Source organism: Astyanax mexicanus, chromosome 5, assembly GCF_023375975.1.
Source record: "Astyanax mexicanus isolate ESR-SI-001 chromosome 5, AstMex3_surface, whole genome shotgun sequence".
Classification (NCBI taxonomy): Eukaryota; Metazoa; Chordata; class Actinopteri; order Characiformes; family Acestrorhamphidae; genus Astyanax; species Astyanax mexicanus.
Genome location: NC_064412.1, coordinates 42,467,739 through 42,487,740, shown reverse-complemented (window position 1 = coordinate 42,487,740; position 20,002 = coordinate 42,467,739). Strand labels below are relative to the sequence as shown.

The window sequence follows — 20,002 nt, the reverse complement described above, 5'->3', positions numbered from 1 at the left end:
CCTCAGTGACAGAGGAATCACTGGGATATCACAATGACGTTAATGAACAATAAATAAATAATAAATAACACTGCTTTATTACCAGGCTACTAGCGGTGGTGTGTAGGTGACGCTGCTGGGCTGATGTGATGATAGCAGTGAAGCGCTAAAGTTCAGGAGCAGCTGCTGATTAACTAGTTAACTTTAAGGTCGTTGTATTTCTTCAGAAAGGGGGCAGGAGGTGGAGAAATTAATTCATATTGTCCATTCCTTAATTCCTCTGTGATGAGGAGCTGAAATTAGCTCTGATTAGCTTATTGTTATTTTTCCGTTCCGCCTTAAATGCTGCAGCCCGCTGCCACCTGTAGCGTTATTTAAGGTGGAACTGGAAAGTTAGCTAGTTAGCTAGCTAACAGTTACTGAAACTAACTACTAGCGATCTTTTTTATGCTTGTTATGAAGCATTCTGCCATAAAACATTGAAACTACACGTTAATCTAAGGTAATATAGTGCTTGTTCTGCCATCTTACCGGTGATTCTCAAACACCTACGCTCTGTGTGTGTCTGGAAGATCTCCGTTTGAAGGGACAAGCCCTATCCCCAGGGTTGCCAGGTCCAACAAAAATACCCAGCCCAAAATCAGTCTAAAACCCGCCCCTCAGAATCGATTTTGGGACATTTTAAATCGATTCTGAATCGTAGTAAATGAGAATCAAGATTCTTATGTGAATCGATTTTTTGGCACACCTCTAGCAAGCATAGTTTAAACTAATATATTAGCCAGATAACGCTAATTACCACAGCTGTGAACAAACACTGTGTCCAGGCACGCGCTGCATTAACTTCTCTGTTTATTATGTATATTTGCTAGTATTAACCCACGCCCTGATGGAATATGATGGAATATGGGGGGGGGAATTCAGTGGATATTTTGGGCTAGAGTTCGGGCCAGCTACGCAAGGACGCGAGAAGCGTTCTACCCACCCCCCCCCCCCCCCCCCCCCCGAATCAATAGCTCGAATCAATTTTTTCCTGCACCCCTACTGCTGACCCTGCTCTATCAGTTTCTGCCATTCCTTGCCACTTTCACTTCCCTGAGTTGTAGAGAGCGACCTATTCTTTCACTAATGTTTGTAGAAGTAGTCTGCATGCCTGGGTGCTTGGTTCTATACACCTGTGGCTGTGGAAGTGATTGGAACTTAAGTAAAATGATTTGCATGGGTGAGTAAATAATTTTGCCAATATTGTGTAGCAATGAAATAAAAGTGCTGTTTTAACTAGAATAAATAAGGTATATCAAAACTATGATGATTGTTATCACAATTTATGTTTTCCCCCTACTTTCAACCAAGTTTACCTTCTCATACATGTTATTGGGTCCTGCATGCTAACAAATACAACGGGCAATACTGAGGACAACAAATTTCTTTGTTTTAAATGGTCTATTTTTAGCAATATACTCACATATTCAACACATACAGATTAGGCCTTTCACAAAATGCCACTAGTTTCTTTTTTGCCTGGTTTTACTGTCACTGACTGCTCTGAGATGCTTTTACACGCTACAAAATAGTGTTAAGGGAGTGGCTGTGCACTCTGTGCACTCCCTGTGCTGGATTCTGCAGGTACAACACTGTGCAACACTGTGTTTGAAGTGAGATTTGAGCTGTCTGTGTTTCACCACAGAGACTTCCTGTTATTCTCAGATTGTAAGCTGAAGCAGTGTTGTCCCCCCACCTGGCATTACACAGGAACTCATGCCGCAGTTTCAGCTTCGGGTTCAGCAAAGAGGAACTACAGCTTTCTTAAGTCAATCGGCCGCTGCTCACCAAAGGAAGCTCTGCCTCCTCGCCGGACCAGCCAGTCACTTTCCACTTACCAGCCTCTTTCCCGTCAGCCACTTATAATAAGACCCCTATATTATAATATATAATATAATAAACTAATCTAAAATTCTTATGGCTACCCCACAATGCAACATTTTCACCATACCCGTTAAAATGAGCCGGAGTACAGTTAATACAGAGCTGAGATTTGCTAAGTGTTAAGATATGACATGGCAGTTTATTACTTCCACAAAAAAATGGTTTCTCTTATAATAAAGTGTGCAAGCAGTTCTGATTACTTCAGACTGTTTAATGATATAAAACAGATCAGAGAATTTCTACATATATATGTTTAGAAGTAGGTAATATAAATCAATAATAATATAAATGCATTTCAGATGCAGTTTACAGTTTACAAGTTAAGTAGGAACAGAAGCTGGAGTAAAGTTGATTGTCTTCAGTTTTATCTGTTGTCTTCAAGCCATAACTGAAATATACAAAATGAGTACTTTATTAAAGTACTGTTCATGATGTATATAAACACACATGCAAACATTATCCTCATGAAGTGCTCAAAAATCTGTAACATGATAATAAAAAACTTGCAAGCAATGATGTCCAAGACACAAACAAAGATGGAAACTCTCAGCTAATACCAAGGAAAAACAAGATGGCTAACCTACCAGAATCATCTGATTCTTCTTATTAGTAACATTTAGAGCTTATTAAAAAAGTAAAATGATTGCAGTTTCCAACACAACATTGACTAAATTTACATAGATTTTTGAACAGAAAGTATTCAATGACTGGTTCATTTGAAACTCTTCATCTTGGATTATTGCGTGTTCTATATTGACCAAGCATGTAACACAACTGATGTTTCAGTTACATTGGCTCCCTGTCACAACAAATTAATTTTAATATATTACATTTAAAGCCATTCAAAATGTTTATCTTGTCTATGTCCCATAGATTAATAAAAATAAAAAAAACCCGACCAACTAATAGCATTGTGTGTGTAAAAATCACTGAGCGTTCTGAAACCCATACTGCTGGACAGAGGATGACCGCTGCTCATTTTCATCTGAAAGGGTTACATCTGCTGCTTCCTTTTAAAGAATTAATCACGCTCCGCTCTGAATAATAGCTCTCTACAAAGCAGGGTACTCCTTATTCTGTTGTTTAAACACACACATACACATACACAGTGTGGTTCAGGGAGTGCATGTGGCTCCAGTGCATTGATCAGTGTCTGCCCGGTGGTGCTGATGCCATCTGGAGAGGCTGTGTGTTGGAGAGAGTCTGTATTTAGAGCAGCAGCACAGGAGGCCTTACTGCACCGAGCTGCAGGCCAGAAACTCAGGCCTGTGAGCAGCAACACGGCCTTCAGCTGAGCCTCTGATGCTAACATAGTCGCATAATTATCAAACGAGCTGCAAATATTACTTCAAAATCATAATAAATATGTACTGAACAAAACATGTAACCTTCTAAGGCTGAATTATACTTCTGCATTAATAGTTTAATGTGAAAATTAAAGATTGACCCCGAATTTGTTGACCAAAATAATTAGCAGAATTATTGAATTAGAAAAGCAATGTACGTATTTTGGCCTTCATCAATACTCCCACAGAAACACTTAGCATGACTCAACACTGCTGACTCACTCCAACTCTCGTGTATGGTTAGTCAGCAAGCCTCCAGCACACAGTAAAACATTACAAACAGTGGTTAGATGGCTCATTTGCTATCAGTAATTTATTTTCTATTTTTCTATTAACCTAATCCCTAATATAGCAGTTGTTTTAGATGTTTGTGTGTGTGTGTGTACTGTGGCTTGCAAAAAGTATTCATACCCCTTGTAAAGATTAAAAACTAAAAAACTTAAATTATATGTGGTTTTCAGAATTTTATCAAATGAAACACTGAAAAGTTTGATGTGCATAAGTATCTCAATACTTAAAGCCCCCTTTTCTCTGCAATTACAGCTGCAAAGTCTTTTGATGTAGATCTCTATCAGCTTTTCTCATCTGAGATTTTTGCCCATTCTTCTTTGCAAAATACCTCAAGCTCAGCCAGGTTGGATGGAGAGCAACTGTGAACAGCAATTTTCATGTCTTTTCATAGAAGCTCAGTAGAGTTTAAGTCAGGACTTTTACTGGGTCGTACTAACACAAAAATATTATTTAATCTAAACCCCTCCACTGTAGCTCTGGCTGTATGTTTAGGGTCATTGTCTTGCTGGAAGGCAATTTTTTTTTTCCCCAGTCTCAAGTCTTTTGCAGCCTTCAACAGGTTTTCTTCTAGGATTACCCTGTATTTAGCTGCTTCCATCTTCCCATCAACTCTGACCAGTATGAGTACTATTGCAATCCACTGTACTACTTGATGGAGCATGGCTGTGTCCCAATCCTCACACTTTTATACTGTACTTACTGCATTAATGAACACACTTCTAATGGCGGTGCACTGTATTGAATATGCTACTTAGTGGGTTTGTAAGAAAATTTACAGTCAGTATTGCCAATACTGATACTGAGTAAGTACCAGTCTCGTCCAATGTTAATTGAGTATTAATAACGGTAAAAAATTTAATCAGAAAGTATGGTGATGCTGAGGCAGGGAGAGATACAGAGATGAGTCAGAAGCATCCTATTCTTGTGAAGTAGAGCTACTCTGACAGGTAAAGGCCCGAACCATGCTGCTTCTCTCCAGGCAGAATAGTGTAGTGTAGCAGCATGTGAGGGAATGTTGCCTGCTCTTACATAATCTCATACTCAGCACTGTAAAGGAAGCAGCTGGGTCTGTACAGTGTAGACCATTCCTCAGCAGGATCAGGTGCCCTCAGCTCCGTCCTGGCTGTTTTATAGCACATGCAGACAGCACTCAGTTAAATAGTTAAATAAGACATGTTGTTTGTGGTCCGGCTGCCATGTGACTCCAGCAGCTGTGAGTGTAGAGCCACGCAGCCATGTGGAATGAGAGATGAGTCAGTGTGTGATGGGTCTTCTGCTATGCTTCTGAACTGCAAGCCCGAGAAGCTAATGCTGCTTTCATTTTTAAAGATGAATTCTATTTTTTATAAGTGTTTCCTTATGTAGCGTGTGGTTTTGACACATTTATTAACATGGCTGTGTTCAGTATAATTAAAGTAATTAAATTTCCTGTTACCAAAAAAGTTACATCCCCTTCCTGCTATTATAAAGAAAAGCTAAAGTAAGAGTTCCTCTTATGCTTGATGTAGGCAAGACATTACATTGGTGTCTAAAGCTCTTCAGGCTAGTTTAACAAACAAGTAGGTCTGTCACGATCATTTTAAAAGTCTATGTATGTTAATGAGCCAGTAAGTTAACTTTTTTCACCTCTACAAACATTTTAGCTCAATTTTTAAAGACTTATTTACCACCACTTGTGGTCCATAATATCATGAAAAGATTCAGAGAATCTGCAGAAATCCCTTTGTGTAAGGGACAAGGCTGATGGTCAGTATTGAATACTGGTGATCTTTGGGCCCTCAGGCCACACTGCTTAAAAACAGGCTGTACTGATTCTGTTCTGGATGGGATCAGTAACACTGTGCTGGAATCCACTAATGCAGTTTAAAGGTAGATTATGCAGAAAAGAATTGAAAAGAAAAGAAAACAATTGTCAGACACTGGCCATGATACTTTAAAATCCATTAATTTAAGCTGCTTTTATAGTTATAAACTGTTTTTTTTACTGAGGAAAAAAGGATATTTTGTAGTAGGCAGTGCTGTGATTTTATTTTAAACTTTATCGATTTTATTGTTTAAAATGAAATAAAATATAAAATAAACTATAAGAGCTTATTTTATACATAAATACATTGCCTGCCCAACATTACAATCTGCTCTCCACACTTTTATGGTTAAATGGCTTATATGAGAATTATTTCCTGTGTGTTGTGGAGGCTATTTTTAATGTTTTGGTTGTTTTACACGATAGATGGCGCTGCTGTTTGCACACTTGTTTATTGTACAATAAATCAATAACGTAAATTATCGGAACAGGCGTACTTAATGTTATGGTTTGGAGAAGTTTCATATTCAATAAAAAAAGTTGATCAAAGATATTGATTTGATATGAATCTGTGTGTGTGGGGTGGTGATGGTACTGTGTGTGGGCTGAAGGAGTACAGGGTTGTGCAGGAGAGAGTGGATTGTGAGAGAGATGATGGAGTTCGGTGCAGTAGCTTTTGGTGTGGGAGTGTTTGATAAGAGCTGAAAGGTCAGATCTGAGGGCGGTTGGTTCGAGTTACTCTGTCCCTCACTGCCTCTCGTTGTTAGCATGTGTGTGAGCAGGAGGTTGTGAGGTTGGCAGGCTGACAGATGGAGAAAGTGGGTTTGCCCTTTTATGGACTTTAGGCTCTAGACTCTCTGCCTCTAGAAGCCTGCGCAAAATGAGGCTCAAACAAATACCTCCACGCTTTTTAGTTCTCAGCTGGATATTTTAGTCAGAGAGAGCTTCTGAGTCTGGAGCAGTGTTGATGTTTGTTACATTGCATAAACTGTAGTGCTGGGTAGGGGTGGGCGATATGGCCCTAAAGTTAAATCACAATATTTTATGGTATTTTTGCGATAACGATACTCTTGGCAATATAACAAAACATAATAATAATTTAAAAGAATTTTATCAGATTTGTAACAGAAGTCAATGATACAGAATGTCATGATACTAAAAAGGCACTCCAAGTATCTTTATACATCCAGGATTAAAGTAAAATAAATGATACTGGACAGATGTAATCTGTCCCTAGTAGATATATCATGGGAAATGAGATCCGTAGTACCCTGATGTGATAATTATGGGTGAGTGATACGGCACAATATTGTAGGGTATAATGTATCGTTCACGATATTAAAAAATGTTGGTGATATTATCGCGTACGATACGATATGGCACCCCTAGGGCTGGGTAGTATGACCAAAAAATTATATCACGGTAATCTCAAGATTCTGACGGTTTTGCGGTACATTTTTATTTGTATTTTATTTATTTTTTTATATAGGCTTTATATAGGATATAATATCAAACACTAAGGCAAAATTAATTTCTTGATAAGCATTGAGTTTACTTTGTTCTACAAAATTACACAAAATATGAAGAAATCAGACTTCATTAGTAAGACAAACAGCTGAAAATGTAAACAACAGACTTTAAAAGAGATATGTCACACTTTAACACTGCTTCCATTTCAAAACTAAATATTTTAAATAGTTCCATAAACTATAAAAAGGTTACACCTCGTATCCAAAGATTCTGGGCTCGTCTGGGGCAAGAGAGGAACTTTTTTCCGAGCTGTGAATTGATTGTGCAATTCCATTCCTCTCAATACAGTCACTCCTGTGTATTGTCTTGTTATGCTAACTGGTTAGCATTTAGCTAGCAAGCTGTATCTGCTACTTCAGCGGTTTTGTTCCACACAGCACTCCAGGAGCAAAAAAAAGCAATGCTGGTTCAGTTTTCTTCTCCGATATACTGTATGAACCGGAATACCACCCAGCACTAGTTTATAATATTTAAACCTTTTCATATTTCAATTCCAATGTCTGCATATGTAGTCTATAATAACATTACAATAAAATTGTTCCTCTCATTTATGTCTAAGACAGTGTATAGTAGAGAGAAGTAGGTTATTGTGACAGGCCTACTTGAAAAGCCTATAGCTCAAGCTACTTTGTCTACAAATGTATTTAGTGCTTTTTTTCCTGTTCCACGCCTGAAGTGATGGTCTCCAGTTTAAATGTGTGCCGTTTTTGGCAGGTCACGTGAAAAGTGTGTCAGGTGTTCTGTGGGGGATTGGCTCTCCCCAGCTTCTTGTTCTAGTTCATGAGACTCTGGAATCTGTAGGGACTCCAGCCCCTATATATGGCCCTCCAAATTATTTCTAGTTTTTCTCTCATTAATCCTCAGAGTTATGTTTTAGTTATAGTAAAAATAGCCCATATGACCCAGCCATGGCCTTCCCTCTAGCTACATACCACCCTGCACACTAACAGTGTGTACTAGAATAAACAGATTAATATCTACATATTTCATCTGGGATTCTGAACATCCATAGTCCTTATGTTTTAGGTTGTTTTCAGTTTGTTAACTTGGTGTGTTTTCATCCTTGGTTTGGTTTGGTTTAAGAGGTCCTTAATGTCACTGTTTTTTCAGGGCTTGTTGGCAAAGCAGTGAACAGTTCTTACAGGAACAACAGTGTCCATGGTGAAATTCAGGTAGTCATATGTGCAGTTTTTACCTCCTCAATGTTGCAAAGGCCCAGTCTGAAACACTACAAAAACTACAATAAATGCTGTAAGCAGCATGTTCTGATTAGTTTCTGTGGGTCACAGGGGGTTTTGTATGTTGAAACTAGGACCGAGGCAACTATCATTTATGGAAATATGTCAATTTGCATTGGGAATGGTCAATGAATGTTTTTCCATACGCTGTAACAAATGTTATTAATGGCCATTTTAGTTTTCTCTTCTCAATGGCTTCCATTTATGAGAGGTTTTACTTTTAATGAAAGTCAGTGTAAAAGTATTTTATACCAACTTTTATTTCTACTAGCGCTTATGTATCTAGCATTTTGATTGGTCCATTTGTGATGAACCCTGCACCCAATGTAAAGAACAAGTGCCAGGGGTCTGGAAATAAAAAAAGCAGCATAAATGAAGGTACAACTCAGTTAACATGCTTATAGGGTAGATACGTTTGAGTGCTCCGAGGTGCCTGTATCATTGTATATGCTTTAAATGCACTGGTGGCATTGTTCACATATTCTGTCGATGCCCAAAACCTCCCTTGGTAAGTTATGAAATCTTCAATGTTTTCTTGTCTTAACTCAATACAATCTAAACATCACCCTATACAACAACCATTCAATAAATAAGAAGACATGAAACGCATTTAAAAACAAATGCATTCAAAAAGAAAAAAAACTCAAGCAGGCCTATTTGCAAATCCTAGCTGGTTCCAAGTATCAACCCATATTCAAACCAACTTAGCCCACATTTAACCCGTGTGAGCCCCCCGCATGTTGGCTGGAAGGTCTGACAGCAACAGTATACCACTTAACATATTAAAAATGTCAAAACAATGTGTTTACCAATTCAAACTTCCATGCTTAACAGGAAGTGCACTGGCGAATCATGAATCGATTGCACAGATCCATGCCTTACCCTGCGTTCACACTGGAACGCGACGAGTCGCTTGTGTCGCCCAGCGTTTGTCGCTTGTGGGCGTGTCAAGCTCAACGCCCGCGTTTATCATGGTCCAGCCTCCGACAAGAAAAAAGGCACAAAAAAAAAAGAAAAAAGGCACAAAAAAGGAATCACTTGGCCACTTTATTCTCCAGCTATAACTCCCAAACTTGCTGGACTCTTGTGCGTTTCTGTGATTTTACTGCGCTGGAAACGCAGCCGTTCCCACAGACTGATGTGGGTCCACCCCGTTCAACAGAAAGAACCGGGAAAGAAACTAGAAATTCAGAGGACGTCGAACCACCTTGTTTGTGATTGGTCCAAAGAAAAGCTAGGAGCCAATCGGGTTAGAATGTCGCTTCACCGCGTCATAACTCATTTGCATAGAGTTGAGAAAAATTCATCTCCGTGTCGCTTGTCGCTCTGTCGCTTTGTCGCCTCTCGCGTGTCGCGGCGACAAATCGCGCCCTGCCATAGGAAATGAATGGTCGCCTGTCGCTTTGTCGCTTTCCAGTGTGAACGCAGGGTTAGTTTCTGCGTTAAATCTTTGGCTGTTTGCTGATTTTTTTTATTTTTTTATTTAGCTGAGATATAAACACTCGAGCAGTGAGAAGCAGAACTTTTGGGGTGCTCTGCATTTCACATCACAAAGCTCTGTTTAGCAGGAGCTCCTCTAAACCAATAGTTGTTCTATATGAGAGTTCTATATGATATGAGAATACACTCAGCACGAGTACTCTGGACTGCTCCTGGGCTTCAAAACAGCTTACACTCCACCAAACATCCCAAACTCACAGAGCTCACAATACCAGGTTTGAGAGAAAAACACTAATGTGGAAATGTCCTCAGTGTCAAGAAAGATCTTGTTGGAATTAGCGGTGAGATTTTTTTGCACACATTTTACAATTCCTGAACTGAAATGCTTTCATATTTTGATACTTATCCCATAACAGTGATATGTCAGCCTCCTGACAGGCGTAGGCTGTGTGTTTTGATCAAGCTCTACAGACTACAGAGCTGTTTGAGGCTGTGGAGATAATGAGCAGGCATGGGAGCCCATTATTGTGTAACATTTGTGTACAGCACTGTTCTGTTTACGCCTCTCTGACGATAAACTGGGGTCAGATAACTGTGGCACTCACAGAACATTATCTGTATAGAGAGATAAGTAGTGAAACAGACTGATGTGAAGTGTTAACTTGGAAAGACTGCATGTTTAAAACTAGAGATGTACAGATACTCAGAAAGTATGAACTAGGCATAACCTGTTCTGTACTGACAGGAAGGGCCCTATTTTAGTGATCTTTAGATGAGCTGTCAACCGTGCACCATGTAGCTTGATTTGGGGCGTCAGTGTAGCTTTGCTATCATAACGACAGGAAAAGTGTGCTGTGTGCATCTCAAAGGCTGTACTTATTCTATGAATTAATTATGGGTGTTTTTGGGAATAAGTGCAATAAATCAATCAGCGTGTCACTTGCCATTCTCTTTAAGAGCCAGACAGCTGTTTGTGCACTGCTGGGTGTCCATGTGTACTTAACATGCGGGGTGTATGTGAATTAGGGGTGTGCCTGTTGAAAATTTCTCTGCCCAAATAGCAATGTATGTCTGACTGTTGATGTCTTTTTTTTATCTCTGAAACTCCACAGTGTGTGGTCATCTTTATTTCTTTATATCCTGCTGTTGTACTTATGTTTGAGTAGGTGAATGCAGAAGTAATTGGAAAAATGGAGAAAGAGGACGATTGAAAGGAAATGAATGGCGAAACAAGAGCAAGTGTTCACTGTTCTGTTCTTCTGCTGCGGACACGTGCCTATAACCGTCCATGCAGGAAATGGGCCATCTCTCTCTCTCTCTCTCTCTCTCTCTCTCTCTCTCTCTTCTCTGCTATCTCTTAGACTCACACCCCTCCACGCATATGTAAATGATGTGCTACCCTTAATGCTCTTTTTTTTCCTCTCTTTTTCTCTTTTTTGCTTGCTTTCTTTTCTCTGCTTCATGTCTGAGTCAGAGGGGGTGCTGTGGGCTGGCAGCACTATATTCATCATCCTCTCTGCATAAAGAAGGAAATACGTGTCATAGCAATATGGCCAATGGCTCACAAATTATTCTGGAAAGATCTTTTCAGACACACTCACATCGAAACCTTATTTCTCCAAAATGGCAACTTTAAAGGAGAAGAAATAATAATGTTGTTAAAATCAGTGTAATACAGTCTGTGTAAACAGATACAAATAATTTTGCAGGATTTATATTGGTACCTTTTGTGAAGTTTGGCACAGAATAAAGTCAGCTTAACATTAAGGTTTTTGCATGGAAGTGTCAAAAGTTTGTTTCTTTCCATTTTGTGTTAGAATTTTCAGTCATTGGCGGCACAGTGCTGCAGGGGGAAGCCTGTCACCTCACAATAAATAGGTCCTGATTCTATCCTTAGCTGGGTCAATCGGGGTCTTTCTGTGTGGTGTTTGTACATTTAGGTGAATTGGAGGTGTTCAAAATTGCCCCTAGGTGTGAGTGTGTGTCTGTCTGCCCTGCGATGGACAGGTCAAGTGTGTATCCTACCAACCCCTCGAAGATTGCTGGAATTGGCTCTGACTCCCCCGCGACCCGAAATTGATTAAGCAAGTTTGACGATGAATTAATGAATTTTCCGTCATTTCATCTGAAATGGTTGTAAAGGTTGGTCGGTCTAGTTCTGGGTTATTTTAAAACTGAAAAAAGTTTAGTTTGTTATTGGGTCACTAACTAGGTGAAATCTGTACACTTAATCAATCAAACCAAAGCCAAATATTAAAGCGTCAGTCTTTTAAAGTTGAGCTAAATCAGCTAACCAAGGCTCGAATCAACACATTGAGAATATAAATTCGAAGAGCACAGTAAGTGAGTCGAGTAAGTAATCTTTGGAATGTTTTTGATCGATTTGTAGACTGGATTATCCAAATGTGTTGCTTTCCTCGATATTTAAAATTTGCACTTATGCTAAAAATGCTAAACATGTTCAGTAAACTCACACAGCACTTCATTCCTGTGACTATCTTAAATGCACTTGATTATGTTATCTCTGTACTCTAGGCATGGGGAAGTGTAAATTTTATCACAACCGGTTGGATAACCCCAGTTGCATTGGAGCCTATTTTCAGTGTGTGAGCAGTTCCTTAATTGTTAAAGTGAAAGTCTTATTTTTAATTTCTGTGTAACTACAGATATGCTGTGTTCCTATGAAAATATGTTCCTATGAAAATGTGCTAAATTCTCAGTCTGTTCACCAAGGTGTTTGTCAGCATCCAAAAGTGGACCAATGATTCCCTCTAGATTACTCAGTGCATATTGGAGGAGTGTGTTGGACAGTGGCCTTCACACTGACACCATCTGCTGTGCTCTGTTGTTTTGTTTTCTCCACACAGGGGTACATTCAGCTTACTCTACAAGCCAAGTGGGGTTTGATTTATTCAGCTTAAAATCATGATGATCATTTTCTCATGACTGAACTAGGCAGGATCGGTCTGAAATGCTCTGGATTCAGGTTGCAGATTGTTTTGATAGGGAAATATACAAGGAACTACTGTGGGAATTCCTCTCTTGTTGTCTTGGCCCATATTTTAATCTAAGTTTCTTTCCCTCTTGTGTGTCATTTCAGTCATCTAAGCAGGGACCTGCCCTGTACCAGTGTGTGGTTGGGCGGGTGTGTGTGGCTCCAGTTCTCCTAAATTCTGGGTTAAAAACACACACCCCCCCCCTTCAGGATGTCTACGAAGGAGCGGCAGCGGCCGTGGTCTGTGTACAGGGCCTCTACGCTGGACATTTCCTCAGAGATGCTGAATCTGGCACTGGCAGGTCAGTTACATTTGCAGTACATCATAATGCATTGTTACAAATAAAGCCAGAGTTCACCCCATAATGTTCCAATATGAACTTTAATGTAAATCAAAATAAATTAACAATATAAAAGCTACAGAAATACTGCAAAGGTCATCCACAGCGAATGTACAGTACAGGCCAAATGTTTAAACACACCTTTTCTTTTTTTAATGCGTTTTCTTTATTTCCATGACTATTTAGATTGTAGATTCTCAATGAAGCATCAAAACTATGAAACTATGAACACATGGAGTTTTTTATTTAACAAAAAAGGGTAAAATAACAAAAATATATATATATATACAGGGTTTCCCCCAGGATTTCCTTGAAGGTGCGGTGGCAGGACCCCCCGGTTGGGAACCGATAATTTATATCACGTTAATGATATCACGATATAACACAATTACACATGTTTCCAGTTATTTTCTTTATTTCCAACTGTCACTGAAAAATGCCCACTTAAAACAAAAAGTTGCAAAAAGTAGGTTTCTTTAAAATAAATCCTTATTGTTCTTTTTTCAGATACGGTAAACGTAAAAGTGTGCAACACAAAATGTTAAATTATACATAACAGAGGAGAAAGGGCACAACAGACATGTTTTCTATACAGTATATCACCCAGCCACATTCAGTGGCACATCTGGCAGGCTGGCTCAGAGCATTTAATCCTCCTGGATTTTTTAAAGAACAGCTCAAAGGCCTTCTGGTATGGGAACTCAAGGACTGAAGGTCCATTAATACTGATGCGCATGCACGCAGCCAGGTGCTCCCCCCTTGCTTTATGACAGCTCCAGAAGCAGAAACCTAGCGTGATTTTCACTCCACCAGGTGAGTGAGCCTGAGTGGACACCTGCGTAAGTTGAAGCTGTTTAATCACTGTTTAATTCATCTCTCTCTCTCGCGCGCGCATTATGTTGCGCGCTCTCGCTCTCTCTCTCTCTCTCTCTCGCGTTATGTTTCAGTCTCTCTCTCTCGCTGTGTCCTATACTCACACTCTCTCTCTCGCGCGCGCGTTATGTTGGCACTGCATGACTAACTACCGATTTCCACCCCCGAAGTTCCACACATGGCTGACGGAATTATTCCCCCCTAAATTTAGCTCCGGCAAATTTAAGACATTTTGGTTGAAATTTTAAGACAAAATAAGACTTTTCAAGGCCTTATTTGACAAAAATGAAATTTAATACCATTTAAGACTTTTTAAGGACCCGCGGCCACCCTGCTACATGTGCAGGACTGGAACACAGCTGTGCGTTTAGGAATTACGGCTAGAGAAGCCCTCACCTGTAGCCTCCCGAAATAGATGCAACATGCGAAACCAGCCGTGTTGTGTAGGCTACGTCTACAACATATTACCGATATAACCCTTGAACAATGTTCAACAACTTGTTCACAAATATAAAAAAACATCATTTCAGCGCCACATACCTCGGATTCAGTTGTCCAGTTTGACAGCCGGTGTCCTGTCGAGATGATCAAATTCCAGTGTCAGAAACGAGAGAGGGCGGGGCAACGCTGATCAAGCGCGGGAAAAACGCCGGGCTCCGAATTTTCACGAAGGGTGGCGGGGAAGAACGAAGGCGTGGCGGACCGCCGCACTGAAATGAACGTGGCGGAAACCCTGATATATATATTGGCATCATTCTGTCAATGAGCTTCAAGAGGTGGTCACCTGATATGGTTTTTCAACAGGAGTTCCCAGAGGTGTTTAGCACTTGTTGGCCACTTTGCCTTCACTCTGGATTGGGTTCAGGTCCGGTGACTGTGGAGGCCAGGTCATTTTTGTTAAGTACATAAAACTACACACGTGTTCATTCATAGTTTTGATGCCTTCAGTGAGAATCTACAATGCAAATAGTCATGAAAATAAAGAAAATGCATTGAATGAGACTGTACGTACCTACAAACATTGAAAGATTAATGTGCCAGTTAGGTTAGGTTAGGTTTCACATTAATACACCCCCCCCAATACAGGCCATTTTATATCCCAATAACAATATATCACGATAAAGCACTGGAGGTGAGGTGTGGTTTCTGGTGTATTGCCATTCTTAGCAACGGAAAACACGGATGCTCCACTGACTGATTTTAACCCTGAAACTTGCATTGCTATTTTGGTGATGCACTGCGTGCTGTGCACTCTTAATGTGCGTACACTCCCCTGCTTGTTACACAAGGACAAGGACAGTGCACAAACTTTTAAAACAACAATAAACAGAATACCAAATAAAATCACATTACTGTTCCCATAAATAACCTGCTCATGCACCTTTACATGCAGGCCAGTTTCCTCTGCTGAGGAACCATTAAAATACCAATCCCCAAAGTCAGAGCGTACCTGGCTCTTAAAGGGAATAATAAGTGTCATACTAATTAGAGTTTAGATTCCCACCCTCTTCCTCGGGCTGGGTCAGGCTCAAGAAAATAGTCTTTTTTGATGTGATAAACACAATATAGCAAATTAATAAATCAAACTTTGTTTTAAAAAAGTTACACGCAGTGTGCGCAGTGCACACTCCACTTGTTCATATTAAACTACTAAACTAAACAATTGTCATTTGGAACAAAAGTCATTTAGACTTTCTTGTTGCCTAATTTACCGATGTCTAGGCCTGTGGATGATTGTTCCCATTGTTCATGTTTTAAACTTTCGGAGAGCTGTTCTTAATAAATATTTTTTTCTTCAGATTTGCAGTGTCAATTAACATCTTTCTAAACAAATTTTGCTTATTTAAACAGCCCGAAAATGATTTTAAAAAGCTCAGTTTTAACGCTCTACTTAAGCTAGTCAAACATTAATGTCAGCAGTGCAATTTTAATCATACATTTACTACAACAAATGGCTATGGCTAGGTTAGCCTAGTCTTGCACAGCTTGTTTTTTTCAGCTGCTAAAGTCAGTTTGTGCGCAGCTTTTTATTTTAGAGCCGAATAGAAAGAAATGTATAAAATTGGTATTGGGTATCAACCACAGGGAGGTGTTTTCAGATTGGTTAATGTTTTTTTTTGTTTGTTTGTTTGTTTTTTTTCTTTTTTTTTTTCCTTGTTCTGGAAAGTGTAATGAGACATGCCTTGTTTTTCCTTATAGGGAACAGTCAGGATCCGGATGAGCCTGTGCTGGAGTTCAGCATTGGTCAGTGCTATATTTTATCAAATTACACCCCCCAAATTACGCTTCCCTTTTCTGGTTCAGCGTAGAGGTTGCAGCCAGTCACACATTTGTTTAGCCATTAGTTGCGAGCTCTGGCTTCTGTCCATCTGCTGTCCGACACTGTACAGAGTTCTAAATTCACCTCGAGGCTCTAATGGATACGCTTGTGTCTCAAAGTGTTTCTGTTCCACAGCAGCTGTGAGGCGGTATGTGTGTGTGGCAGTGCTAAGCTAAAAGTTTCTGTGTTTCATTTCTACTTCTCCAAATTCCTTCTGGAAACAAGTAGGCTATGTTCAGGATGCCAGCCAAAATCTGATTTTTTGGTATAGTATCTATATTAAAACCAGATAGATTCTTGCTTGTGTAAACAGTCAGAAACTATATGAAATCGTCACACAATCATTCCAAGCCACATTTGAAGGTGGTTTAAACTGTGATTTAATCAGATTTGTACAGATTTGTGCATGTCTATTGTGTCACTCACAACTCAACAAACAAAGACCTAATTTAATCCAGATTGATAGAAGTGTGGGGATCCAAGAACTGCAGCAAAGCTTAGTAACTGATGCCAAACTCTATACCACAGCAACCCATGTAAATGCACTTTGTGATGCCCGGACAGACAAATCTGATCTCATCACTTACAAATAACAATGCAGACAGATATGTAAAAAGATCTGGTTTGAGAAATTAATCTGAATTGCCTGCAGTCTGAATATAGGCTTAGAGTCCGATCCTGTTTAACATTAGATCTATGAAAATCCCTTTATATCCAAACTAAAACCTGTTACTGGAACTGAAATATCCCTAAAGGAATCAATGTCGAATTGGTACCTTGTGAATCAGAACAAAGTATATTTAGAAAATCAGTGGTAATTATAAATATCATGAACTCCATCAGCATTTAAAATGTGTTTTTTCATGTTATTAATGAATGTTTGTTTAGGAGTTTTTTTTCATGAAACTGTGTTGAAAGGTGTTCTTTTTTTTTAAGGTTTGAAAAGTGTTAAGAGATGTTCCTTGTTTTAGCCATATAGGGAACCATGTGTGTGTGTTGGCGTGGGGGTCTCAACTTCTCAAAATGCCTTCTGGAAATCTAAATAGAGTCTGATCCGATCTTCACTCGGACCTGCTCCACTGGAGCCACTCCATATGGTTATTAACAGCTGTGTCTGTTTTGTGTATACTGGACCCTTTATGGAAAATCTTCACCCTGTCCTGACCTGTGTGTGTGTGTGTGTGTGTGTGTGTAGCCTGCAGTGAGCTGACTACTCCGAATTTGGACCGTAAGCCAAACAGTTTTGTGTCTGTGAGCTGTACCACTCCTCCTCAGGCCTTCTGGACCAAACACGCACAAACGGAGATAATTGAGGTAATATGTTACTCCCAACATTATTTCAGTGCCATCTGGATACATCTATAGCTTACACTACCTCCCGGCCGCTTACACTACCTCCCGGCCGCTTACACTACCTCCCGGCCGCTGCACTCCTCCAATGAACGTCGCCTCGCTTTGCCACACATTCACACAAAGCAATCCAGACTGTTCTCATACAGAGTTCCCCGATGGTGGAACAAACTACCTTCCACTACCAGATCAGGAGAATCTCTCACTATCTTTAATAAACTCCTGAAGACAGAGCTCTTACTCTCCTAACACCTCTAACACAGTAACTACTTCTAACCCCATTTCCTTCTTCCCCTCCTTCACTTCTCTATCCTTTATTTCCCTTCGACCTCCTTTAAGCCCTATCTAAAAATGGTTTATCTTAATTCCTATTACTTTTGTACTTCATTATTGTAAGTCGCTTTGGACAAAAGCGTCTGCCAAATGTAATGTAATGTAATGTAATGTAATGTAATCTGTGTTTACACCAATCATTCATAAAATTTTAACCACGTCCTTGCTTCCATACCTATTACCATATTTTTCGCACTATATGGTGCACTTAAAATCTTTAAATTTTCCCAAACATTGCCAGTGCCTTTTAATCCTGTGCGCCTTATGTATGAATTTTACCAGTCAGATTGTAAGGAGCAGCTAGCTCTTTCACCTGTTGAGAGGTGAGTTTTATCGGCCTGTAGCCTGCTACTAAGCCCGGCAAGCATTGCTGGAACAGCATTAGCCACTAGCCATGCTAAGTGCTAGTTCTTTTGCTGATTAGAGGTGAGTATATCGACTGTAGCCTACATGCTCACCGTGTTAAACCAAGCTACGAGGGACGAACCGCTAGCTAATATAGCCCTGGCTTACTGTAGCGCTGTCGGTCGGTCGGCATTAGCTGCTAACTGCAGTTAGCGCTAGTGGTTAGCCGGTAATGTGGCTGCACCCAGCTATAGTAGAAATCTGGAAGTCTAAGGTTACTGCAAATAAACAAAAACACTTTGCTCACCCAAATAAACTGTTTTTAGAAAATAAAAGATTGTAGATTAACATTCAGCGCTTGTTTAACATTAAAATATATATATATATATTTTTTGGAATTACAGTTTTGTTTACTTAACTAGAACCACCACAGAGCAGCTATAATTTGGGTGGTTGGACATTCTCAGCACTGCAATAACACTAGTTGACTTGTTAGGGGTGTGTTAGTGCGTGTTGTGCTGGTACGAGTGGATCAGATACAGCAGTGCTGCTGAAGTTTTTAAACAGTGTGTTCACTCATTGTCAACTGACACTCAGTGGCAACTATAAGCTAAACTACAATACGATACACTACAATAAGCAAATTAGATGAAATAGTCGAATATAAATTAAATAATGTAATGTTTCCACTTACTCACTCACTCACTGTTGTGGCCTTTATGTTTCAGGGCACGGCTAATCCCATGTTTCTGAGCAGTGTGGCGTTCTTCCAGGACTCAATGATCAACCAGCAGACCCAGATTAAATTCTCTGTGTATGACGTAAAAGATCGCTCACAGGCCACGGTGAGTTTCGCTCATGTATAGGGATGTGCCATACTGGACATTTCAAACACTTAACAAAAAATTCTATATATTTTGATAATAACTGTATTTTATTATTGTCATGTATATGGATATGCTTTATTGTCATTTATAATTATACAAAAAATATATATTGTGATAATAGCTATATTCTGTTTTGAGTCCGTTTTTTTATTTGTTTTGCTATACAATCGGGAGTTTGGAGTTTTGTTGTTGTTTCTGTTTCTACTAATTGTTAGCCGTGCTTGTGCATGTAAAGATGTCAGTCTTTATCTTTTTCTCTTGCCTTCATCATAATTTTGTTTTTTCTCTGTATAGATGTATTTATTAGGCTCAGCGATGTTCCCAGTAAAAGAACTACTGCAGGACAAGAACCACACACTGCAGCTTCCACTCAGGTACAGCCATGCTCAGACTTTCACTATAACTAAATTAGAATTAATTTAAATTGAATACTTTCTATATGCCGTCCACCCAGTCACTTGCTATTAGCAGGCTGAAATCTCCATAAGTGGGAAATATTAGCACACATGTGGCTTGCGTTTATCACTGAGATAAAGGAAAACAGAAGATCCTTCTTGATATTTTACTGACTCAGGTAACTGCACCCGAGTGTGGTGTTTGATATGGTAAAATAAAGTAACCCGGTTAATTTTTCCCCTAATACAATTTTTTACATAAACATTTAAACAAATGATCTTTGGGATGTGCTGGAGTAGGGCTGCTTTGTGCAGTGGTCAAACTCTACCATCATCAACACTGGATTGAAATAAATCTTGACATTGCAGAAGCTAATTAGAACAATGCCACAGTGAATGCCTGCAGCAATCAAAGCTAAAGGTGGGCCAATGAAATATTAGTGTATTAGTGTGTGTGACCTTTTTTTTGGTGGCATCTTTTTTTTTTGGCCTGGCAGTGTATGTTTAAGCGCTATATTATAATATTGTCATTTTTATGTCTTGTATGGAAATAGTATCAAATATATCGATGTAATGATATGCTCAGACCTAGCATGAAGTAAAATATTA

The 20,002-nt window shown here is 39.5% G+C and overlaps 1 protein-coding gene across 10 annotated transcripts in view; it reads left to right on the top strand.

Annotated features, from left to right (window-relative positions):
- Positions 1-20,002, top strand: part of inpp4ab (inositol polyphosphate-4-phosphatase type I Ab) — a 67,653-nt gene that overhangs the window by 9,855 nt on the left and 37,796 nt on the right. For all 10 annotated transcript variants that reach the window (XM_022675504.2, XM_022675500.2, XM_049479183.1 and 7 more), the window contains exons 2-6: positions 12,655-12,851; positions 15,963-16,007; positions 17,279-17,397; positions 18,840-18,956; positions 19,293-19,372. In XM_022675504.2, the coding sequence (XP_022531225.2) occupies positions 12,761-12,851; positions 15,963-16,007; positions 17,279-17,397; positions 18,840-18,956; positions 19,293-19,372 (452 nt within the window). In that variant the 5' untranslated portion in view covers positions 12,655-12,760. The remainder of the gene's footprint in view (positions 1-12,654; positions 12,852-15,962; positions 16,008-17,278; positions 17,398-18,839; positions 18,957-19,292; positions 19,373-20,002) is intronic.